This window comes from Colletotrichum karsti, assembly GCF_011947395.1.
Source record: "Colletotrichum karsti strain CkLH20 chromosome Unknown Scaffold22, whole genome shotgun sequence".
Lineage (NCBI taxonomy): Eukaryota > Fungi > Ascomycota > Sordariomycetes > Glomerellales > Glomerellaceae > Colletotrichum > Colletotrichum karsti.
In genome coordinates, this window is record NW_024065922.1 from 577,339 (window position 1) to 602,209 (window position 24,871).

A 24,871-nucleotide genomic window follows, 5' to 3' on the forward strand; every position below is an offset into this window, starting at 1 on the left:
GAACGACCCCGGCTCATCAGCAGGCGGGTTTTATTCCCCATCGTGACTAAAACGGCGGATTAGGAAGTAAACGTACCAGTAAGACTCAAGGCATCGTCGATGTCGCAACGAAAAGGGCTCAAGCTAATGTTGGTTTTCTCAGATGCTCTTGGCATTCTCGAGGATGGATAAGGCACACTATCCACGCTAGGCAGGCACTACGCAGGTATGAAGCAAGACAACAAGTACGACACGACGAAAGACACAAATGGAACCGAGCGGGATCAATGCAGAAGACGAAGGCACACGAGTATAGGCAATCAGAATAACTTAATGGTACGCCGAATATTATTACACAGGAATCTTTCATTCCCGACTTTGAAATCTATCGTGACACAAGAAAAAGATGCTCGTACATAGTCATAATCATCCCATACACATCTAAATCCATTATCCATGTACCTCAACCTTGCGCCACCCAATCTTCATGCATCCATTTAATCACGCAGGTACTTCAGGAGCTGGTCACGCTCCTCAGGAGGCATGGTGCGGAGAACATCGCGAACACCACGCATACCAGCGTTCTTGTTGTTTCTCAGGATAGAGCTCAACTCAGAAGCCAGGTTGTCGCCCTTGACCGTCTCGATCCTCTCCGTGACGGACTTGCGGTTGGCCTCATACCACTCAGCAACCTCACGGTCGTTGGTGGCAAAGTTGACAACACCAGACCAAGACTCGAGGAGCTGCAGGTTGCGCTGGCGAGCCTCAGGCGTCTGGGTGCGGTCGGAGCCAGGGCCGGAGGTGATGACGGTGGTGGACATGCGACGGAGGAGGTACTCCTCGTTGAGACGGCGGCGCAGGCGCCAGTAGAAGTAGCGACGAGAGTTGGTCCACTCAAGCTGATCACGGATGACACCCTTGGCCTTCATGCGACCGGCGCGGTCGTGAAGGTCAGCGAACTGAAGGGCGATCTGGGAGTAGACAGGCAGAAGCTGCTTCTCGCGGATGGTCATCTTCTTCTTGAGCTCGTCGGCCTGCTCCTTGGGAAGGTCTGCGGTCATCTGCTTCTTAAGAGACGCGTAGACGGGGTCCAGGCGAGCCATGGTCTCGAGCTGCTTATCCTTACGGTACTTGATACCGACGATACCCTCAGGCTCGAGGACACCACCACGGGCGTCGACGTCGGCGTACATCTCCATGACGGTGGGGTTGATGGTAGGGTCAACGACGACCCAGGAACCACCACGGAGTTCACCGAAGGGGGGAATGTAGACGAAGATGGGCTGCTCGTACTTGACGAGGGCGTCGACGATGTAAGAACCGTACTTGAGAACCTCGTTGTACATGTCGCGCTGACCACCGGAGAAACCTCTCCAGTTGGCGAGGATCATGAGAGGCAGCTGTTCACCGTTGTTGAAGTCGTTGATGGCCTGGGCGGTCTTGAAGGCGGAGTTGGGGTACCACACACCACCTGCCTCGTTGGTGACCTGCTCGATGGAGTCGGGGTTGGCAGGGTCGGCAGGGGTGATGTTCTCGACGGAGCGAGTCTCAACGGCGATGACACCCATGGGGATGCCGCTGAGACGAGCACGACCGACAACAACAGTGCGAGCCCAGCCTCCGAGAGTCTCGACGAAGGAGTCCTTGTCGAACAGACCAGGCTCGAAGCTGCCGTCCTCGTCAGTGCGACCACCGATCATCCACCTGACATCGTAGGGCTGCTTCTGGGGAGGCGTGTAGACGACGTCACGATCCCAGGAGTCAACACTGGGGCTGACGGGGATGGGGCTGCCGCGCTTCTCGGGGACGAACGACATCCACTCAACAATCTTGGAGACACCGTCAAAGTCGTCGGTACCAGTCATGTGGGAGACACCGTTGCGGTACATGATCTGAGTGCCACCAAGCTGAAGGTTGGAGGTGTAGATCTCACGGCCGAGAACGTTGTTCAGGGCAGGAGCACCAGTCAGGATGATAGGCTGACCCTCAATCTGGACGGCACGCTGTCCGAGACGGACAAGGTACGCACCGATACCTGTTACAAAGTTAGTACAAGTTGTGACACGGGAATGTTGAACTACTTACCGACAGAGCGGCACGTCACCAAGGTGACGGTGAAGATGTCGTTATAGGCCTTGCTGGTGGCACCAGCAATGAGACCGGAGCCTCTCAAGCACTCGACACCAAGGCCATCCTCGGAACCAATGATGGTGACAATCTTGTGGCGCTTCTCACCATCCTCGGAGACCTCCTCGGTGATGACGTCCTTGGCAAAGCGCTTCTTGGCGTCCTCGTCGAGGTACAAGTACTTGAAACCACCGTCCTGCTTGTTGGCGTCGTTCCACGCAACCTTGAAGTAAGGCATGAGCTCGTTGGCAACGCCGAGACGAGCACCAGAGTTGGCCGACAGGTAGATACGGGGAATGCCGAGCTTGCGAGCGAGCTCGGTGCACTTGTAGAAGAAGTTGTCCTCCTTCGGGCCGAACGAACCGATCATGTAGGTGATATCGTTGGCGACGACGATGAACTTGCGACCCTTGGGGTACTCGGGGGTCTTGGCGTTGAAGATCCAACCAACCATACCGCAGGTGTTGGTACCGGGCTCGCGGTTGACTTCCTGGAGGTTATCCTTGTCATCGAGGACGAGCTCGGTGTACGAGATGCACTCTCCGCTCTTGGGCTGCTGGGCGCCAAGAGCACCGTGCTTCTTGACCGACTGGGTCCAGCTGTTCTGGATGGCCTGGCGGAAGAGCTCGGGGAAGTCGTACACGTACTGAGTGCCCATGAGATGAGCCTTGTAACGCTTGGGCTGGAGAGGGTTCTTGGTAGCGTAAGGAGTCGACACGGGCAGCAAGTGCATGGGGCCCTTCTCCTTAGTACCGCCGATGCTGTTGAAGACCCACTCACCCTTCTCGGACTTGCGCTCGGCGTAGATGTCGACATCAACAACGTATCCAGAGGTGTTGGTGATGATGACACGCAGAGGGTAGGGAACGCCGGTCTGGGGGTCGGTGCAGATGATACGGATCTCGACCTGAGCGACACGAAGGCGCCAGGCACGGGCACCGAAGCGGTCCAAGAAGCCCTGAAGACTGCTCTCGACCTCGGAGGGGTGGAGCTGGAAGACGGGAGTGAAGTTGATGAAGATCTGGTTCAAGTCGGAATTGTTGTTGCCGATAATCTCAAGAGCGTCGAAGATGTCATTAATGACACGGTCAGCCTCAGAGATCAGGTACTCGGCAGTAGGTATCTCATCACGGAGACGACCGGGACGGATGACAGCGCGAGTGAAGTAACGCTTGTCGCCGTCGACAGCCTTGCCAATACCCTCGTAAACGTGGATGTTCTTGTTCTCAGTGAAGACCGGCTTGATGTGGAACTTGGCCAGACGACCGAGCTCAAGCTGGAAGGCAAGAGCAGGCTCACTGTGACGAATGCTGTCATCCTCGATGTACTCGGGGCCACGGAAGGTGTAGTAGCCGGGGTACGAGCCGTCGTTGCGACCGCAGATGAAAGTGATACGGCGAACGTTGCGGGAGAGAAGCTCCTCCTTGAACTGCTCGACGATGGGAACAATGCGAGACAGAATCTCCTGGTCGCTCTTGCTCTCAGAGTCCCGGACAGCGACGTTAATGACGGCAGAAAGCTCGTCAGAGTCAACCTTGGGGGCAGCGGGCTTGCGCTTGCCGCTGAGGTCAGGGATCAGACCAGGAACGCTGCGCTTGCGGGCCTTGTCAGAGACAGCGAGGGTCTCAAGTGCCTTGGAGAGCAGATCCTCAGCATCGTCGAGGTACTTAACGGGGACGATGACACCCTTGCGGTTAGGCTCGGAGTCCCACTTGTGGTTGAGGTAGGACATGTCGCTGATGGAGTGGATGCGCTTGAAGTCGAAAGAGCCTCCGCTGGGGGTAGCGGGAGAGGACGGAGCAGCGGACTGGAGGGGCAGACCGTACTCGCTCTGGCCGATCTTGCGCAGGGCGAAGTCCCAGGTGCAGAACTGAGGAGTGTCGGTCTCATCCGAGTGGTACTCAATCTGCTTGAGGATGTAGGCACGGTAGGCACGGCGAACGTAAACCTCAAGAGCGGCCAGGGAAACCCAAGGGTCCTCGTGGGCGAAGAAGAGGGTCAGGACATCGAAGACGGTGTACTTGGAGTCGACGACCTCCTTGATGACGTCCAGGCTGGGCTCGCGGTGGTCCCAGGCAGCTTCACCGTAGCGAGACTCGACAACGGAAGAGCGGAGAATGTGCTCCATCTGGGCAGTACGCTCCTCGAGAGACGGCAGAGAGCACTGAATCATGATCTCACGGGCCTTGAGGGAGACCTTGGAGGTCGTGCGAGATGACTGGAGCTCAGTCAACTGCTGCAGAGCAGGACGGAGATACTTGGCGATGTTTCCGACGTTGGGCTTGTTGGGGCGGTACTCCTCGAGGATGGCAAGGATGAGAGAGCTCTTGGCACCAACACGGCTGTGGGACAGAACAGTCTGAACAACCTTGCGGATGTCCTCCTTGTTCTGGTCACGAAGCTTGAGGATGACGCTGTCTTCCTGGGTACCGTGGCCGGTGAAAAGGCGCTCGATCTCGATGTAGGAAGCAAGGAGGTCCTTCATGATGGTGAGCTCGTGACCCTTCTGGCCCTCAGAGTAGGAGTTGAGGACGTCGGTGAGAGGGGCCAGAGTGGACTTGAGCTGGTCGGCATCGCCAGCGGCAACGTGCTCGTCGAGGAACTTCTGGAACGCCTTCTGCAGAGCCTTAGCAGGGAAGTCGGCGTGGCGAGCCTTGGCACGTTCGACGATCTGGGAGAACTGGCTGTCCAACTTCTGGGGCATGCGGCTGTGAAGGGCAGCGAACTGAGCGTTCCACTCGCTGAAGGGCAACTCGGCATTGCGAAGGACCTCAATGAGCTCCTTGAGAGTGGCAGCCATGATGACCGAGTTGTCGTAGCCAAGGAGGATGTTCTTGAGGGTGTTGTGCAGGACAGCAAAGCGCTGAGCGGGCTTGGTACCGACAGCGACGGGCTCGCCGTAGACGGGCAGCTGGCCGACAAAAGGCTGAGCCTGCTTGACACGGCTGGGGTCATCGAGAGCGAGGATACCCAGAATGTCACCAGCCTCGAGAGTAGCTCCCGGCTGCTTGATGAGCTGGACGATACCATCTTCGGCCGCGATCAAAGGCATGTACATCTTCATGACCTCGACCTCAGCGAAGCTCTGGCCGGACTTGACGTGCTCGCCGTTCTCGACCAAGTACTTGACGAGCTTACCGGGAGAGGGGGTACGCAGCTGGGTGGGGTCGTTCTCCTGCTCAAGCAAGCAGGTCTTGCCGTCGACAGACAGACGAGTGGCACCGACCTCCTCCTTCCAGTAGACGCTGTGACTGCGGCCGTCCAACAAGATCAGAAGACCACCGTCACTGAGAACACGAACGCCGACGGAGCACTTGGAACCGTTGATGAACAGGTGGTAGCTATCAACGCTGGCACGAGTGGCGGTGAACTTGTAGCGGAAACCCTCGTAGATGAAGTCGATGGCGAAGACGGTCTTGAGGATGTCCTTGGAGGGAACCTGACCCTTCTCCAGGCTCGTGCGGTACTCGGTCATGCAGTCCTCGCTAGCGAGGTGAGCCTTGGTAACGGCACCGCAGACGACGGCCAGCATGGGGTCGGGGCGCTCAGCAGTGAGCTTCTTGGTGATGAGCTCGTCGAGCCAGCCGGTAGTGATGGTGTTGTCCTCGAAAGCCTCAGTCTCCAGAAGCTTGATGAGGTACTCAACGGTCGTCCTGAAGTCACCACGAATGCTCAGTTCCTTCAAAGCGACAACCATGTGCTTTCGGGAAGCAGCACGGTTCTCACCGTAGGCGAAAATGTGACCGAACTGAGAGTCGGAGAAGCTGTGAATACTGGAGGCGGTACTGACGGAGAAGTAACCCCAGACGTTGGAACTACTCCTGAAGTTCAGGTCGTGCATAACACCATTGGAGGGCTTGAAGCCTTCACCGGGGTCCTCGGAGGTAATTCTGCAAGCAGTGGTGTGGCCCTTGGGTCTGGGGCGACGCTGCGTCTTCTCGCTGCCCTCGTGCTTGAACTCGAAATCGATCTCGGTGGATGTCCTGGGGTCAACACCGTACAGAAGACGAATGTCGCGGATTCTGTGCAGAGGAATACCCATGGCAATCTGGAGCTGGGCGGCAGGCAGGTTGACACCACTAACCATTTCGGTGGTAGGATGCTCGACCTGGAGACGGGGGTTGAGCTCGAGGAAGTAGAACTTGTCATCGGCATGCGAGTACAGGTACTCGACGGTACCAGCCGAGACGTAACCGACGAGTCTACCAAGACGAACAGCAGCCTCCTCCATGGCCTTGAACGTGATGTCCTTGGCGATGGTGACGGGAGCCTCCTCGATAATCTTCTGGTGACGACGCTGAACGGAACAATCTCTGCCGAAGAGAGAGATGTTGTTGCCGTACTGATCAGCCAGCAATTGAACCTCCAAATGTCTAGCGTTGCCAGCCAACTTCATGATGAAGATGGGGGATCCCGGGATTTCGCTGGCGGCGGCCTTGTAGAGTTGCTCGAAACCGTCCTCGGAAAGCGCCTTACGGATACCCTTGCCACCACCACCCTCGGAGGCCTTGATCATGACGGGGAAGCCAATGGACTTGGCCTTCTCCAGACCCTCTTGCCATGACTCGACGCAACCCTTCTTGTAGATGTCATCGGCAACGGTGACGATGCCGTTGTTGTCGACCTCGACCGAGTCGACACCTGTTCCGGACCAAGGAATACAGGGGACTTCAGCGTGTTGTGCGACGATTGTGGAAGAGATCTTGTCACCAAGAGAGCGCATGGCGGATCCTGGAGGTCCAATGAAGACAATCTTCTTGGGGGAAGCGGCGAGGGACTCGGGAAGCTTGGGGTTCTCGGATGCGTGACCCCTGCGGGCAGCATGTCAGCGAACATCACTTGGTAACGTGCAGCAGCAATGCTTACCATCCGGCCCAGACAGCGTGGACGTTCATACGCTCAGCGATATCGACGATCAGGTCTACGTTGGCGTAGTTGTGGTTGTTGGTGCCGCCGGGGACTTCGACGTAGTGATCCGCCATGCGAATGTAATCGGCGTTGGCAGCCAAATCTTCGGGGGTGGCCATGACGGTGAACTGGATAGCCCTCTCGTCGCCAAAGGTCTCGTACGCCCATTTCCGCACCGAACGAATCTCCTTGACGGCGGCGATACCGTTGTTGGCGATCAGAACCTGCAATCTCGCGCGTTAGAGTCTGCAAACTATGCGGAGTATAAGAACTGGAGGATTGGGGGGCTCTACGCACGTTGGTGATGACGGTGTGACCATCTTGCTGGGAGACAAAGTCCTTGACCTTGGAGGCCGGGGCGTTGGCCAGCTTGTTGCCGCCAATGAAGTGGTCGGCGATGTTGTGCTTCTCAGCATATGTCGCCTTGCCGTTAACTTGAGGGACGGTCCGGCCGGAGCCGTTAACTGCTGTGATTTCGGTCATGATTGCGGTGTGCGGAGAGAAGAGGTTGCGGGTATCTTTAGAAGGTGACCGTCATGAATCGGGGGAGCTCCGGGAGCTTAGGTCGGCAAACGACGCGGGTTGAGGAGGTTGCTCGAAGGGGGGAGATTCGAGCAGGAGATTAATTCGTGTATTCTGGCTCTGCAACAAAACAGAACAGGGTATTCGCAGAGCAATTGCTGGTCGGAGTTGTAGGACAGAGATTGTTCAGGTCTCTAGAAAAGGCGGAAGAGCGTCATGTTAGCCACAAAAAGTTTCTTGTTGGGGAAGCAGAGGCCACCAGACGCAGCGCAGGAGGGGAAAATGGGGGGAATGCCAGGGGTACGATCGCCGCCGCCGCAGGACATTGTCAGGGAGAGGCGGGCAGCCACTAGCTGGGAATATTGGTAGGGTGCAGCGCAGCCAACATCGACCATTGTAGAGGCGGCGGCAGCCAGCAGCAGCAGTAACGGCACGTACCTGATTGGATTCGAGGAAGCTTGTTGAGACAGGAGCTTCCTTCTTCTGTCGTGTGGCTAGGACAGAAGGTCTATAAAAACAGAGTGTCAGAAAAAGGGAGAATGGAAGGGAGAGAGTGGGAAAGAGGAGCAGAGGAGGAAAAGGCCATGTCAGGATGGCGAGGGAGTTGCGTGGTGTTATTGTATTCGGGATGAAGTGGATTGGGGGCCTTGGTCTGCTGAGGTGAACTGGAACTGTGGACTTTGGAGGGGACCAGGAGCTGACGGGAGTTCCGGGGTTGAGGAAGTGAGTGAGGAAAGGAACGGGAATATTGGGAAAAGTGACTTGGGGGCCAGGATTCTTGGAGCAGTGAGATGTCACGGATGGAAGTACCTTTTCCTGGAGATGGAGGTATATCGGGACTCGACAAAAGAGAATAAATGGGGTCCGGGAAGGGGTGATTGGCGCGGGCGCGGGCGTGGGGTGGGGTTGATGAGAGTTGGGAGTTGAGTTTGGTGAGATTTCCGTACCGGAGTGACAACAAGTAGTATGTATGTATGTAGATGGAAAATATGATCAAGTAATTAAATCTCCCTCGACACTGCCGCCTTCCGGAGGGACTTCTTTTCTGCTCTTCCTCTTTTCGGTCAAGAAAGGGAGAGAGAAATGTTCGGGGGGGAGGCACGATAGACTACGGTCAGTGCCGGGAAGAGGAAGGAGGAATTCAAGAAGGAGAGGAAAGAAGATGCTGGGTCGCGCGGCGGGAGGAAGGAGCAAAGATGGCGCACTTGACTGTTATGTTATATTCAGTTCCGTCTTCACGATGCGCCTGCCATAAAAACAAGAAACAAGCAACCAAGAAGGAGCATCTGTCTGTTGTCTCGACAGTAGCAGGAAAGCGCATCCCCAATGCTCCTCCCGTGTGGAAAGGGAAGTGCGTGACAAGGGTCCAAGTGAGGTAAGGCAGGGAAGGTACATCTGATGCCCGATCGAGATACATGCATCGGTGTGTTGCGGCAGGTACCGCTCACAAGTACCTCTTTTTTCACCGGGCGACGGACTCCTTCCACCGACCACAGCGGCCAGCCAGATCGTCGTCCGTACTCTCAGCCGAAAAACCTCCAATGCATCTCCATTTTGAGACCAGACCAACAGCAGTAGCAGCCCAAAGAGTCCATTCTTTTCTGCCCTGACATGGCACTACGGCTTGAGAGCCGTCAGTCCAGCGCCAGGTTCCTGAGCAACCGAGTCTGTGTGTACTGAGGCGCTGCTTCTTTTCTGCATCTCGTACCTACGGATACGCAAGTGCTCTTCGAGAGTCGCCCAAGCCAAGACCTCGCTTCTTCCTCAAGGCTCATGCTTACAGCTTACGCTTACGCTCGCTCTCACGCTCACTCACGCATATGTACAGCTTTGGCATCGCCTTTGCATACCCAAGGTACGAAGCGTAGTAGGTACAGCCGTCCTTCCATCCGCCCATCCATCAGCAATCCATCAATTCAAATTCCCTCTCTCAACCAATGGCCGGGGTGTTGGGGAAGCTCCTGTTTCCCAAGACCCAAGGGGGGGCATTGGCGTCAATGGTGGGCGTGGCGGACCAGCGGGCTGCAACAGTCCTGACCCATGCTTCTCTGCTTCAACTGTTCTCGGTCTGATGTTCCCCCTCCACACCAAAACCTCACTCAACTTCAAAGCTTTTGGCACCAGCTTCCTGCCGTTCATTGCGACCTGCCTGGCCCAATCTCGGTGCTGGGCTGGGTTAGCTTGGCAATATTTGACATCCAGCGGCTCCATCGAGCTGCGCCGGCTTTGCCAAAGCCGAGTGGGAGATGGCAAGATCACTGCCTTTTTTCGTCAGGGACGGGATAGCAGCACAAGAAAAAAAAAAAAAAAAAGTTGAGAGGGAACAACGTCAACATGCAGCACGAACCACCCCTCTATCCCTTGCTCCACCGGGAAAGGTACATCGATTTCCGCCGGCATCTTGCTGACGTGCCAGGTACCCGTCCCACACCATCTCGGTACGTACCGCAAGCCTTGCTTCCCAGGGGTTCTGCCGCTGGAATTTTTCTCAGATTTCGACCAGCAAGGTGCTCGCTGCGCCCAATCAAAGCTCGTTCTTCACAGCTCGGGAGATCCACCTGCAGCCTTCGGGACGTTATCGATAGCCAAAGCTCCTTCCGTTTTGCTTTCCCATTGTTCACGGCTCACGGTTCACCTTGCAGCTATTTCCAGGTCCCTTCGGGTCCTTTCCTTTTGGGGTAGGGATTCAGCCTGGCACTTCAGCTTTTTGTCATCACCAACCGGGACCTCCAATACCACCTCCTCGTCGCGGTCTCGTGCCTATCATTCTCAGCCAACGTTCTTCAGCAGTTACGCCGAATCGGGGTACGGATAGGCAAGCTGCATGTCGCCGACGACCTCTCTATCTCTATATCTCTCTCTGACTTATCTTGCGCCATGCCAAGTCCCTCAGCTACCTACCTACCTATCTCATGTCTGCAAAATGTACATCGAGATACCACCTACCTCTCTGGTGGTGGGTGCATCGGTCAGCCACGATCACGATTGCCACCACCGAACACCGACGGCCTCACCCAAGCAATGTCCGAAGGTGCCAGAGTCGCTGGATACTGGACGCTGCTCTACTAGTGAGGTACACACTGACCGCACCGCCGACCGTTGGACACCGATCGTCGCCGCCGTATAATTACACCCAGACCCGGCGTCCACGTCCACGAGTCGACATCTCCGACCCCAGCGGGCAGACGACCACCCGCGCCAAGACCTAACGAGGCCCGAAGTGGCCATGCGCGCCCATCGAGTCGTCGCCTTCTCCTGTCATTGGCATCCCATCTTGCCCGGCCCAAGATCTCATCAGTCCGGCATTGACCTGGACCACGGGTAGCCAAACCACACTGAGCAGGGCCCTTTCAAGTTTCATCATGATGGTCCATCACCAGCCTAGCACACCCCTCCACCTCAAACCCGATTGCGCAGGCGGTCAGCCAGGTGTCGTCAGGGGTGCCAGCCTCAACAACCTGACCCGTCGTCTCGCTTACGCGCCTCTAAATCGCCTAGCCTCGCCGATTCTCCGTCCGGGGATGGCCATCAACTTCCGTTAGCCCCTCATCAGGCCTCACCTCCAACTCCCGTCGAACGCAACGTCTGGCCCAAGCCGGGGCGAGGAATGCTGAACAATGAGCGGTGCGCGTCCATCTCGAAGCTGTCCAAGTCAACACTTGCCCGCAGCCCATCCATTGGCCTGGGCGGCCAGGACGAATGCCACACATTCTCTCGGCTGTCCAAATTGTGCTCGAGTCTAAGACAAGCACTTAGAGTGAACCACGCCAAAGCCTTGCGAGTCTCGCAAGTCGCATTCCCCCAGAATACGATGTCTTGCGGAAAGGATTTTTCGAACGGCTTCATTCCAGATCACTATCGTGGAATTAATCAGCCCGATAAGAGGCCAAGCCAACCATCCATCCATCCACTCAGGCCCTTGACTTGTCAACGAAGCCAGGCTGTTGTCTTCTGGGCAGAGACCCACGATGGCGACGGCGGCTTGTCCATCTCTTCATCCCCCAACAATTGGGAATTTTGGGACGCAATTTGGGGGTCTCCTTCGATGGGCCCCTTCCAGAAATGCCAGGGGTTCGTCTCGACCCAATCAGAAGCTTTCGAAAACAAACAGGTTCCCCCACTCGAAGAAACGAAGGAAGAAAAAAAAAACACCACCAGAGCGCCGCAGACAAGACTCGCCAACCAGCGCTCGACCAAGAAATGAGAAATTCTCCACCCGCAGATCCCCAACATCTTGTCCGTCCATTTGCGGAGCCCGTGCAGCGGCGCGGCAGCAGCAACATCCAACATCGGCCACCCGGCTGTTCAGAACTTCAGCTCGACCGCAGCCAACGACATGAACCCCCGGCACATTGAGACTTACGCCTACGTATCCTTCCTACTTCACCCGTTCCTCAACTTTCGACCCTCAACCCTGTCGCTCAACTCAACTACGGATATGGAGCATTTCGCGCTAATTTGTCTTCCTGCAGCAGAGAACCACCCGCGTTTTTGCCGCTGCCGCCTCTCCGAAGCCGAAGCCTCCATTTTCCCAATATCCGTTCTGCGCCGAGGTCACCATGTTCCCAGACCAGTCCAACTGTGTCGACCTATCAAATCCACAACAACCCTTTCATCAACGTCGGTGAATCACGCAGGCTTCCGTTCGTCCTTTTCCCACTCTGCAAAGTTGTTGTCCCCATCATTCCCTAGACAACAGTATCCGAACATCTCAAAGCAAGGACATCATTGAGCTTTGGCCCCTACCTCGTCCCGTCCTCGGCGCCTCCTATCGATAGCGGATGCTACGCTAGCTCTCTACACAAACACACCTAAGAGTACTAAAGACGGGGCAAGCAGATCCGATCCTGTCAAAGCTGGAGACCTTCTGCGCGTAATCTGATGCACCCGCCCACTTCGATCCGCCATCCATCATTATCGTACGATAATTGACAGACGACACTTATGATTGGATGGCGTCAGACAAGGGCCTCTCCGTACCGTACATTCTCCTTCCATAAGGCGACGAACGATGTTTGCTTTCTAGGAATAGTCGGCTTCTTACCTCGTTCCTGACTTGCACCAGCGGCCCGGGGCGATCAACGGCAAGGCGGTCGGGATCTTGCGCCTACCCAAACGGCCGGTAGCTTGCTAATCGTGGTCCACTCACAATGGATATTTGACGGAAGGGAAGCTCCCCCGCCTACAAGTACGACATCTTCCCCAAACCAAGACTGGGATATAAAGGTCGTCGGGCCCCCACCTACGTGGGAATGAACCGCAGGGTAGGGTGCCTGCGGGGGCGCGACTACAGGCGGCATCATGTCTCGAGCGGCTTTGAATATCGGTCTTTGGTTAAACGTCTGAACTGGCGTCGCAGTTGCGTGCTTTGGTGTAGTCAAGCATGCTCCCCTGAGACAGCAGCCTGCAAGACATAGTCAGCAAGAAGACTTCGGTCAGCAGCGTGGCCTCCATCACTGACTGCCAGGTCCGCCGAGGACCGAGACTCGGACGAAAGACTTCGGTCTCACGCTCCCCGCAACTCATTTTCGTTTGATCAACGGAGTTCGGTCAGGCATGGGCTGCTTGACGGGAGCGTGAGGCTGCCTCGCATTGGCCAAACGACCCGCTTGTTCTTGACATTCGGTAACTTGCACCGAACGTTGTCGTTCTCTGTGGCTTGTGGCTTCTCCTATAGCCGCAATGAAACAAGAATCCAGAACCGATGACGTGGTACTGGTTCCTGCATCCTGCCAAGCAATGCATCTGCTTTCCCCAGGATTCACATGCTGCAAACCCATCAGCCAGTCTTGGGTGTGGCTTATTATTAGAACGCATTCTTCACGTAAAATCCAATGCTGATGAAGTAGTCGACTTCCGGAGCGAAAGTTGAATCCATTGATCCGTGCCTCTCCTTTTGAGCAGCGACTCGGGACTCCCCTGTCTTTCTTGAAGTATGATGATATCCAACACCTGTTCATCCCTTCGCTCCGCACGGAAACCTTCACATCATTTCTCTTCTGTTGCAACACATTTTGAACTGATATTCAAGCATGTGGTGCGGAGGTTTCCCTTAGTCTGCAATATTCATGACTACTTGTCCCTCGGCGAGGTTATCCGTGGCAAGTTCCGCGTCATCTTCAACATCCAGGACCATCTTTCTACACCTCATATGCACAGTCGTCAACATGATACTCTATCAGGATGAGGTCATGCCCATGATGGCATCTCCATTGATTCCCGAATGTTTCTTTCTGCCGAAGCGGTTTTGCGTGGGCTCATTTTCGGCTCACCACATCTAGACAGCTCATATCAGACATACTCTTGGTCCTATGAACTTCTATTTCATATATTAAACCGGGAAACCTTCTGATACATCGTGAGACCAGTCAGAATAGCAAAATCAAGTGCTTTCTGGTTTGTGTCTGTAGGGTAAGCACTAGCATAGGTGGATATACTTTTTCTCGGTTATATATAATATTTTATGTCAAGCCTTTTCCTTTGTTGAATTTAGAAATTTCTGTCAGAAACACATGAATTTCAACACCACTCCGGCCACAATCACAATAACTCCTCAAATCCAAGCACCATCAACAGCATAACAACTCCCACTAACAAAGGAGCTCTCCGGCCCCAGCAAAAACACAACCACGTTCGCCACCTCCTCCGCCGTCCCCTGCCGCCGGAACGCAATCGGCTCGTCGAAGGGCGCGTCGGCCGGCCTCTCCACCGCGTCCCAGTACGACTGCATCATGGGCGTGTATATCGGCCCCGGGGCGACCGCGTTCACCCTCACCTCCCTCGCGCCGTTCTCCTTCGCCGCGGCCCGGGTCAAGCCGAGCACGCCGTGTTTGCTGGCCGCGTAGGCGCCGTGGTTTGCCATGCCTCGTTCTCTCAGCTCATGCGCTACAGGTGGAGGAAGGCGATGAACGTACCGTTCGTAGCGTGTATGGACGCCATGTTCACGATCGACCCACTGTCCTCGATGGCATTCAGCTCCGCTCGGAGGCAGTACATCATGCCGGTGAGGTTGACGGCGATGATCCTGTGCCACTCGTCGTCGTCGAGCTCGGACACGGGCTTGAGGCCGTGATCTTTGCCGATTATGCCGGCGACGTTTGCCGCGCCGTCGAGTCGGTTGAATTTGGTCTTGATGTCCGCGATCCAGGTTTCGACTTGGGCCTTGTCGGAGACGTCGACCCGCGAGACCATGTGCGGCGTGCTCGGGGACTGGGCGGCGAAGAAGGAGGAGGCGTTGCCGAGGGCGTCTTGGTCGACGTCGGCGATGCAGACTGTGCCGCCGCGGGAGGAGATGAGTTTGGCGGTGGCTAGGCCGATGCCGCTTGCGCCGCCTGTTATTGCGTAGACTTTGCCGGTTAAGGAGGACATTGTGTTGGATTTGAACCAAGCGAGTGCTTCAACTGTAAAGGATGGTAGTGTGGAATGAGGGAGGGCAAGATAAATTCGTCCTGTTTCAACCTCGGAATGGCGAGGCGCGCCGGTCTATCCTGACATAATGCGGAGAAGTAAGCGTACGGATGAACGGCAACGGACCGGAGATGGGTCGGGGTCGGATCGGCCCCGTCTCCACATTTTCGGCAGGTCGTCGCCGGAGGCGCTGCATTGACCAATGGGATACTTCTCCGATCCGACGGAATCACAAGACCTGCTGCGCCAAGCCGTACCGCTCGCTGTCGAGCAAGCTGTCCAAGCCGCTGAGTCCCGAAATAACCTGTCCACCACATCAGTAGCTGCTCAGTAGCGTGCAGGCACTCGGGGATTACGAACCATGGAGTCGAACTGGCCCCATCCCGTCAAGTCCGCCAGGGAGTCGCTCGGGCTGACGTTGAAATCCGCGAGGCCGGCAGCTCCGTCCGCTGAGAGCTGCATCCCCGGGACCCGCCCGTCCGTGCCGACGTCCACGACCGAGGCGTCGAAAGCCGCGGCGTGATCCGCCGTGCGAGCGATCTGGTTTCCGGGGTTCGATGAGGAGATGTGTCTCGTCGCCTCGGCTCGGAGCTCCTCCAGGATGAGGCAGTACCGGGACGTCAGGGACCCGGGCTCTGCGATTTTGGAAATCTGGGCCTGGCAGCGGTCGGCGGCGTCGTAGTAAGGGCGGAAGGTCTCCTCCGGCTCGCTGGTCTTCGTCTGGATGGTATAGACGTAGAGGATGACGGCGGCGGAGAAGGCGAAGTACGGCGTAAACTACGACAGAGCGTCAGCATGCGCTGCTTTAAAAAACATACGGGATCGTACCCAGAACGCGCGGTACAGCTGCCCGGCTTGAATCATATCATCCACGGTCTGCACAATACTCATCGCGGAATCCAGACACTCCCTTACGCTCTCCTTCGTCTGCTGTTCGTGCGCGTCGTCTCGCGGCCGCCGCTGGCTGCTGTTCCCGTTCTTGAGGCGGGCGAAGTTGCTCAGAAGGTGCGGGCGGTGCGTCAGGATCATTGTGTGCCAGTAGGCCAGGTTGAGGACGTTTCGTTGGCGTTGGAAGATCATGACGAGGGGGACGGCGTTCATGTCCGGGTCGAGGAAGCGGCTGATGTCGGACCGCCAGGCCTTGAGGTCGGCGGTGTACTTGGTCGTGAAGGAGAACTTGGCGCTGGTGGAGGCGGGGCGGATGGAGTACACGTCGTGGAGGATTCCGCTGAGGATTCTGGATAGTCTATTTCGGATACGTGGTGAGTTGGTTAGTGACAAATCCAGTAATGGAGTCGCGTATGTACCTGGAGTAGGCCACTGGGCCGGACATGATGGACTGGCCACGACTGGGCCGTTGGAGAATCTTGTCGGGCTGGATGTCATCGTCGTCGATGGATGCCGGGAATTCTTGGTCAATGTCGTCGTCATGAAAGGTCCTTGGTCTGCCGAGAGCGGTGCTCAAGTAGTTATCAAGACTGTACGCACTCCAGAACGTCCGCCGACGACACTCGATCTGAACCTGATCCAATGAAACTGCGACCCTGTTGCGGTGAAGGCCTATGGCGAAAGAGAATCGCGCCACTGTTCCGAAGAGACTCCAGCAATGATTGATGCGGCTCTGTGATAACAGCCAGAGACACTGCAGGAGACGTGCCTGGACGCTTTCGAGACGGATGCTGCCCTGCTCCTGGGAGAGTTGCTGGCTTGCGGCCATGAAATATCGGATGCTAAGCAGACCTCAGTCGCGAACGTCTTCTCGTCATGTTCCAAGTTACGAAGAGCCTCGGACTTACGTCATGTCCGCCTCAGCAGGGGTAGGTTTCGGCACCATGTGCTCCTGAGCAACGGCGAACACCATGAACAAGACAGCCGTGCGAGCAGAGGATTGTTCACGGTCATGCATGGTGCCCATGGTGTCGTAGAACTCGTCGAGCCAGCGTTCGATCGTCGGCCGGTGTACGAATCGGTCCACCGGCACCGCGAAATCGAAGAACCTCTGGACTAAACTCGTCGTATGGCTCCGAGACAGCAACAACGAGAACGTGGGGTCAAAGTAGACCTGCGGGCTCTCCCCGGAGTAGGCGGTGACATGTCGGAGCGGGGCGTCTCCGAAGTTGAAGACGGAGGACCCCTGAGGAAACGACATTGACTGGTCCAGACGTTTCTGGACGCGCAGTAAGAAGGACACACCTGACGACGGCCCGACGTAGTGTCCTTCGAGGTCTGTTTGGACGGGCTCTGGAGAAGCCCTGGAAACAGGCTCTGTGGGCAGTGCCGTCGGGACATTCGAGGAGGATGTGGTGGTACCGCCGAATATGTTGCTGGAGTCTGCTACAAGCGTGGACGTGCCCTGTTGAAGAGGTGGGATGGGTCTTTCGGGGTTCAGGCCACCAGCAGAAGTCGCGAAGACGGAGTCTTCGTGTTGCTGGGCGTTCTGACTCTGAGCAGTAAAGCCTTGTTCTTCCGGTCTAGAAGATAGAACTGGCGGTTGTCTTCCTCGAAAGTAGGCGGCGGTGTAACTGCATACTGCCGATGACTCTTCACAGAGTCTGCAAGGGTGCAAGCCTGTACATCTTGTCTTTCGCCTACAACGTTGTCAGTCTCGTAAACAAACATCAGCTGAGCTACCATTATGGTGCGCCCCTGAGACCAATGGCTTCGCTTACCTCTTACACCGATCGCACGCGCGGGTAACACGGGCGCGGTTCACTCTCTTCGGCCGAGTGTGGGGTGATTGCGGAGATCCCGGGTAGGTCTGAGCTGAAGAGCTTCCGGATGCTGTCATCCTGGTGTCGTTCATGGTGATAGCCTTCGCTTTCAATCCACTTCACGTTGTGCGCTGTATCGGCTTGCAGAGGCCCAGTCGGAACACAGTTCGGAGATTATTGCATTCATTCCAGGTGCCTCCCGTGTGAGCTTCCGTCTTCTCCATTTTATGCCGACGGAATGTTGGTCTTCAAGAGTCTTGGTGCGGGGAAACGATCTGGTTCTTGGTTCTCTACAGGCATCGCAATCCTTCCTGTGGGACCAGCCTCCTGCATACGATCGGCATCAAGCCGACGGGATGGATGGCATACCCCTTACCACTTCTCGGGACCTGTCTTCCGAGGCCTTCATGTCATTGGCGGGAGTAGCATGATGTCTGCAACAAGCGCTTGTCAAGACACCAAATCTCGGTTCTGACATGATCTAATTCACAAAAACGCGATCTTGCGCATGCATGTAGGTTTTATTGGCTGGCTGCACGCAGAGTGTCGAGCCCCTCTGAGCAGGGTAAGTTGCATGGAATCCCATCAGCGCTTCAGTTTCAAGCGTATTGGCTTCGGTCCTCCCAGTCTGGTCTCAGATAACTGCTGTCGAAAGACAGGTCCAGTGACGAACGGTGTACTCCCAAAACCTTCCACTTCACCTCAACAGCCGCTCCTGCCGTATCCATGGCCCATACACTGAGTCCTATGGTGTTCTCCCCGTGATAGTTGAGAATACCGGGGAATACTATCGTCGTGTTAGTGCTCTGAACAGGACCAAAACGTGACTGGTGGCAATGTCGTGACTTACCTGGGAACGTGAATTCGTTGCTGATGTGAGGTAGAATCTTGGCAAATTGATAACCATTAACGTAAAGCTGGGCTCGCAACTTAGCCTTCGGAGCAGTGTGTAACTCGAACGCCAGACTGATATCGTGTCCCTCGGGGAGATCGAGGGGAACGACCGTTCTGTAGAAACGGGCATCGGCCCCTTCAAACCCGTCAGCCGGCAAACCAGATTCCCAGCTGATGTGGTCAAAACCAGGCAGGTGCCACCCCAGGCGCTCAGCGTGGAGACCGCCCTCGTTGTAAGTGCCGCGGACCGGCTCTATCAAACGGTTTCCGCCGGCGTTTCCGGCGACTTTCCACGAGGTGAAAGGAACACCCGAACCACCTGCTGCAATGAGTGTAGCGTTGAGAATGCCTCTCGGGTCAGGAGCCGCTTCGCGCTGCTCTTTGCCCATCGTGTCTTGGATCACGAAGAGTACATTCTCCGCGTCGGTCAGTACCTTGGCGGCCTCGAACGACGCCTGGAGTTCTCCTGTCTTGTTTGCCATGGATCCCAGCCAAGCTCCGATAAACTCGCCGTTGAGATAGGCAGAGAAGCCGCTTGCGAGACCACCGATGACTCGCAGGTAGACACCTGTCGGCATGTTCTCCGCTGTAGAGTTAAAGCGGCCGCGCCACAGGATGTTGCCTGCTTGGTAGCCATACTCGTCCGCGAACAAGACGGGGTAGGTGTCAGGCGGAACGAAGTGCGGAGTTGTCGTGTGGTCAGCATCTGTTCAAGGGCGTTAGCTAGAGGTGCCTCCCATTACAACAACGAGGTCTTACCTGTCCAGCGAGAGTCGTCGTATAATGATTCCGTCTCGGGAAGGCCATCCGCAACCTTCCACTCGCCAAGATCTGGAAGCTGGGCTTGTACACTTTCGATCGTGACGTCTGTCGCGGCGAGAGTGCCAGTCAGAGTACCGTGGCAGGATCTAGTCACCTCGAGAGGAATTTCGTTGAAGGTAGCTTGGACAACATTCTCAGGGGCCCAAATCTCTATCTTGGTCTCGCTGCTCCAGTCGCCGGTGATGTGGATGGTATCTCCGTCGATGGAGGCCGTTCTGACAAGGTATGGACCATGAACCAAGACTATTGGGAGGTCTGGTAAGCTCATTTCACGGTGAACGAAAAGCCTGTAGTTACATGTGCTTACCTGTGGCGTTTTCCCAAGCTAAGGGGTTGTTGTTAAGTGTTGGCGCCCAAAACTTGAAGGCCGATTCGCGATCAACGATGACTGCCTGCACATCGTTGTCAAATCGAATGATGGACATCTGGCTCTGTGAAACAAAATTTGTGATCACACCATCCTTGGTTGGAGTCAAGCGGATGTCGCTGTTGTTGTTGATGGACCTCCCGGATGTCGCACCTTGCAGCAGGAACTCGCCTGCCTCTCCTCGAGGGGCCCAGAAAACCAGGATCTGACGATTGCCAAGATCGGAAACAGTAAGAATCTCGGCAGTGGCGTACGTCACCTTCTTCTCGGTAGAGCCAATCCTGAAGTCTGTCACCAGAACTTTGGACTCAATTCCATCGAGAGTGATGAGACCGTTCTGAGGAATGGTGATGTCGCCAATATCGGTGGAAACACGCAAGCGAAACTGAGAAAGCTCGGTAGATGGAGAGTATGCATGGCGGGTCACGTAGAAGGCGCCGTTTGTGTCCGGGTTTCGAAGTTCAGTGGCATATACGTCCGGGTTGTCAGAGTACTGCGTGCCATTGCCGATCCGCTCGACTTTAACAAAGTCGCGAGCGACGCGCATGAAGAAACCAAACAACTTTCCTTCGTTGTACTTGTCTCCGATCAGCCGGCTCTCATGAATAGGAGCGGAATAGTCGTAGCTGGTTCCGACTTCCGGGAATCCAATGTTGCCCCAATTAGTGCCTCCGTACAACATGTAAATGTTGACGGCCGACACCTTTTGGGCGAGGTTGTGACGGTAGAAGAGGTTCACCCAGGTCGGGCCCATGTTCTCGCCGCATCCGCCTGCTGGGCCGTCCCAGGGGTTGAAAGAGCCGCCTTGAAACTCCATCAAGAAAGAAGGCTGGGTCCAGGACACCCCCTGAAAGTGTGTGTAGTAATCGAAGACAGTGTAGGGCTCGACAGCTCCGTTGACAGCCAGGCATTGGGCGAGTTGACAAGTCCAGCATGCGGGGTAATGATCAAGCCCGTAGATGTCTGCCTCACCGCCGACATTGCTGTAATCCTTGGACCATGATCGTGTCCACATGTTCGGATTATTGGCCGTGAAAGGGACATCAATACCCCATTCGCGGTGGTTCTCTTCGAGTAATTCCATGTAGTTGATGGCGGATTGGTTGGGCGTCTTCAAGTCTGGGTTCAAGAACTGAACTCCATACTCGTTCTCGATCTGCCACATGATGACTGGACCCCCATTCGTGACCAGATGGGGTTTTACGTAGTCTGCGACTGCTTTGGAATACCGCGTCCACTCTGCGGTGTACCTGGGATCGTCATCGCGGAGAGGCCCGTATTCACCGGTGGTGAGCCAGCCTGGGAACCCCCCGCCATTGGCCTCGGCGTTGCTGTAAGGCCCAGGTCGGTAGACGATGTAGAGACCAATCTCTTTGGCCATGTCGAAAGCCTTTGCGAAGTCATGGGCGCCAGTCTCGAAATCAAGAGTCTCGTTGTTTGGTGCATGCCAGCCCCAATGTTCGTAAAGTCCAATGCCATTGAATCTATACCTTATTAGCATAGGTTTCACCCAAAGGCTATTGAAAATGGCCTCATGTGGCACGTACCCGGCAGCTTTGATCTTCTGAAGTATGTCTCTCCATAGCTCCGGAACAGGAATCCGCCAAAGATGAAGCTTTAATGTGTTAATGGCCGCTTGCTCTCAGGCAGGAGGAAATATTGCTGGTTTGAGCTTACCTCGCCGGACCAGAGAAATAGTCTTTCACCATTGACCTTGACACTGTAGTGATCCCTAGAATAGTTCCAGCAATCAGCTTATTTTCATTTTGAGTATCACAAACATACCACTGAACTACTTTGTTCAGGCCATTGTCATGAAGAGGCCACTGTTGGCAAAGTATGCCAAAAACGAAGCTCAGCAGCCAAAAAAGACTATGGAGAAATTGCACGCGCACGATGTTGATGATTTAGGGTAAACTTAGATGAAAGTCTTTTGGTAGACGATCCCAAAATCTCAGCCCAAGTCCCACGTTACCAGGCTTTTATCATGTTCCAAATCCTGGCTATGAATAATATCACTTGTGTTCGTAAACCCAGTCTATCTTGGTATACGTGACAATTGACATCATCACGAACCGAAGAACATTCTAAATGTGCTCACGCCGTACTACCCCGCACCTTGGCTCCCAGAAACTGCTCTAGTTGGCGTTCTTGACTTGAATACAACCTAGTGATAGCTGGGCTTTTCGATCTAAGATGAGCGGTTCCGAGCCGATTCCGGAGAGAACCCGTCGGATATTGACCGGAGCTCAGATTGTGGATCGCATCTATCCTCTCGATGGGAATTCCACATGTCTGTGATTATCGCCTCAGCGGAAAAGCCTACGTAGCATTTGCTCTGCGAGTAGTGTTACGATCGGTCGTGGGACCGTTGAAAGGTCGATCACAGCGAAAGGAGAGGAACTAATGAATTTGGAAACCAAAAAAACGAGGCATGCTCTGAAATTACTGGGGCTCAGTATGATATTCCTGCTCACATCTCTTCTCTCCGCCTTCAAGCTGGCTAGGGGAGAAACCCAGCCGCAAGCACCTCCGGCTGAGGATTTCAGGCGAACTACGCACTCTACCGGTCAATGTATTTTTACGGGAGGCATGGTTATGTCCAAGTTTCGAATCAGATGATATTGCTACAACTAAGTGATAATCACACTCAGCACTGATTCCCCAAAATTAGACTCCAGCCCTAAATCGACGGCAACGGAAACTGTAAACTTCAAGAACAAACAATATGCGGGTGCTTGATCCTCAAATAGACCCGAAGACAGATAAACTATCGTAAGCCTTGCCAGTTGGGTCGAACATCACGTTGCTCTCGCATGAACTTCCAAGTACTGCATTCGAAATCCAAGACGGCTCCCAGTAGTTAAGGCCAGTGGCGCGAGAGACCTGCTTCAGCGTTGCCGCAAGTCGCTGAATGTACTCCACTTGACCGGCTGGGGTGAGTGGAATATCAAGTTGGTCTGGTGGGAAAGGGTATTCCGGGTTCGAGCACTGCGTGGGCCAGTTGGTCTCGACAACTTGGACCTCCTTGTCGTATTGGGTGGACAGGCTGGTAAGCGTGCTTCTCAGTGCCTCCATGGTCGCTCCTTCACCCCAAAATGGGTAGAAGGATACCGAAATCACATCCCAATCGTCGACGTCGAGGAGCCCTGTGCCGAGAACCATGTCGTAGAACCAATGTTGCAAGCCTTGGTCGTATCCGTGAGCAAGGTGAGTAACGATCTTGGTGTGGTTACCGAGAGAAGATGCTCGAACAGCGCTCGCGCCGGCATGCAGAAGGCGCGCCAAGTTCTCGGGTTGGTCGAATTTGCCAGTCGGCCAAAGCATGCCTCCGACAATCTCGTTGCCTATGGTCATGATTTCAGGATACAACCCCGCCGCCGCAAAAGTCTCGCATACCTCAGAAGTGTAACGAGACAATTGAGCTTCGAGGTTGTCGATGTCGTGGGGCCAGCCGCTGGGAATATCTTGCAGGCCAGGGTTTGTCCAAGTGTCGCTGTAGTGAAGATTGAGCCCAAACAGGAGCCCGGCATCAGTGGCTCTCTTCGCGAGTTCGAGATTGTACTGTATGCCGTAATCGCCTTCAACAGTCCAGACGCGTTGTCGAACGATGTTGACGCCGGCTTCAACGAGAATGTGCTCCAGTGGCTTGGCATTTCCATGAGAATCCTTATACACAATTCTATTGTCGCGCTCCTCAACGATGACGGATGACCAGTCGACGCCATGGTAGCTGAGCCTGGTCTGAGTCTCGGCCGGGGAGGATGAACTGACTGTCGAGGTCGGAGTCACATGGGTGGCTGACATACAGGCCGTCACGACAGAGACCGCCATCATGAAATAAAACAATATCATATTTTTGACGATGACAAGCGATTGCGCGCTGAGATTCTGATAGTAGCAAAAAAAAGACAGTATGTATTTGACGTGGGCCAACTCATCCGAGTGTTCATATATATTTACTTTCTGTCTACATCGACACATTTACCCTCAGTGGCCACGACACAAAATTCTAAGTGAACTGCTAATATCGGCTACGCTAAGTCTTTCCGAACGATCTGAATGTTCATTTCCGAAAGGCAAGGAGAAAAGAACTGGATCAGGGCAGTATGCCGCGAGAGCAGCGGATGAAGGATGAACATTGGAGACACTACGTGTGAGATTAGATTGGAGGAAGGCATGTTAGTCTCAAATCCCTTCCGACACAGGTCCGCTTTGCAGGCCCTTGGCGAGAAGCTGGCTTCTTTGGGATAGGGGTTTTCTTGGTGCTGTCTCCAGCCTAGCTCTTCTATGGTTGGTGGCCACTCAATTCGGAACTCGATTTCCGTACTGGACTAGGCCAATGTTGCCCTCTACTGCATACTCATAATGTATAGCTGACGAATATGTAGAGAATTTCGAACACGTAAAGAGGAAAGGTCGGCAGGGGTGTGGAACCGGCAGTACATCGAATGAATCTGGGCTTTGGCCTCTAACGTTTTCAACACGCTGCTAACTATTTTGCAGGATTTGATGATGTATATGACTGATTTCAAGCACATGTGTAACGGCAGGAAAATCAAAAACTTCATTAAACTTCAGAACAGTTCTTAGAAAGAAGAGTTCGGTCGCTGGTATGCGGACATTGTGTGAAGGCCTGGCAGTTCACTCTAAGTCATACGTGTGGTTTACTTTGCAGTGGCTTCTCGCAGATCGAGGGCACTTCGGCTGGCAGATCTGTTACTGCTTTGGGGCTACTGCATGCTGGTTTGCGATGGATGTCTACATGTAGTTAGGGCACATTGATCCGACGGCACATCTGCAAACCCATGGTCCTTGGCAGGCTTTGCGGCATCCGACGGAAGCATTCACGAGCTATCAAGTCCGATGATATGTTCCACCTGAACTTACACATAGTACACCATCATACGGGACGTTTCCCCGGATTTGTGGCCAAGCCCCCCAAATTCCCCCATGGGGTCATGCACTCCCCGCATCATGCGGGCGGATATGTTGTAGTCTGATCGGAATATCCATGGCGCAACGCTTTTCCGCAAGAACATACTGTTCTGATTTGGGTAGATGATTGCTGTCCCTTAGGCCACCCGAGCATGCGAAGCCGGATCCCACCTCCATCGTTGAACCACATAAAGCA

General features: G+C 54.9%; 4 protein-coding genes across 4 annotated transcripts; all 4 read right to left on the minus strand.

Moving 5' to 3' along the window:
• Positions 1-476: 476 nt before the first annotated feature.
• On the minus strand, positions 477-7,497 carry CkaCkLH20_07221 (acetyl-CoA carboxylase; the record flags this gene model as incomplete). Its single annotated transcript, XM_038889938.1, has 4 exons — positions 477-2,014; positions 2,065-6,917; positions 6,973-7,238; positions 7,312-7,497. The coding sequence occupies 4 exons, from the start codon at positions 7,495-7,497 to the stop codon at positions 477-479; spliced, it is 6,843 nt and encodes a 2,280-aa protein (XP_038744862.1).
• Positions 7,498-14,089: 6,592 nt separating this feature from the next.
• CkaCkLH20_07222 (short chain dehydrogenase/reductase family oxidoreductase) lies at positions 14,090-14,904 on the minus strand (the record flags this gene model as incomplete). The annotated part of the gene is made up of 2 exons (XM_038889939.1): positions 14,090-14,400; positions 14,451-14,904. The coding sequence occupies 2 exons, from the start codon at positions 14,902-14,904 to the stop codon at positions 14,090-14,092; spliced, it is 765 nt and encodes a 254-aa protein (XP_038744863.1).
• A 268-nt stretch (positions 14,905-15,172) lies between these two features.
• On the minus strand, positions 15,173-17,746 carry CkaCkLH20_07223 (uncharacterized protein; the record flags this gene model as incomplete). Its single annotated transcript, XM_038889940.1, has 7 exons — positions 15,173-15,247; positions 15,304-15,720; positions 15,772-16,189; positions 16,251-16,673; positions 16,740-17,414; positions 17,474-17,531; positions 17,620-17,746. 7 exons carry the CDS (start codon positions 17,744-17,746, stop codon positions 15,173-15,175), a joined length of 2,193 nt encoding a protein of 730 aa, XP_038744864.1.
• Positions 17,747-18,253: 507 nt separating this feature from the next.
• Positions 18,254-23,544, minus strand: CkaCkLH20_07224 (uncharacterized protein; the record flags this gene model as incomplete). The annotated part of the gene is made up of 8 exons (XM_038889941.1): positions 18,254-18,441; positions 18,505-19,254; positions 19,308-19,613; positions 19,678-21,221; positions 21,285-21,352; positions 21,415-21,469; positions 21,523-21,563; positions 22,624-23,544. 8 exons carry the CDS (start codon positions 23,542-23,544, stop codon positions 18,254-18,256), a joined length of 3,873 nt encoding a protein of 1,290 aa, XP_038744865.1.
• Between the last annotated feature and the right edge of the window lie 1,327 nt (positions 23,545-24,871).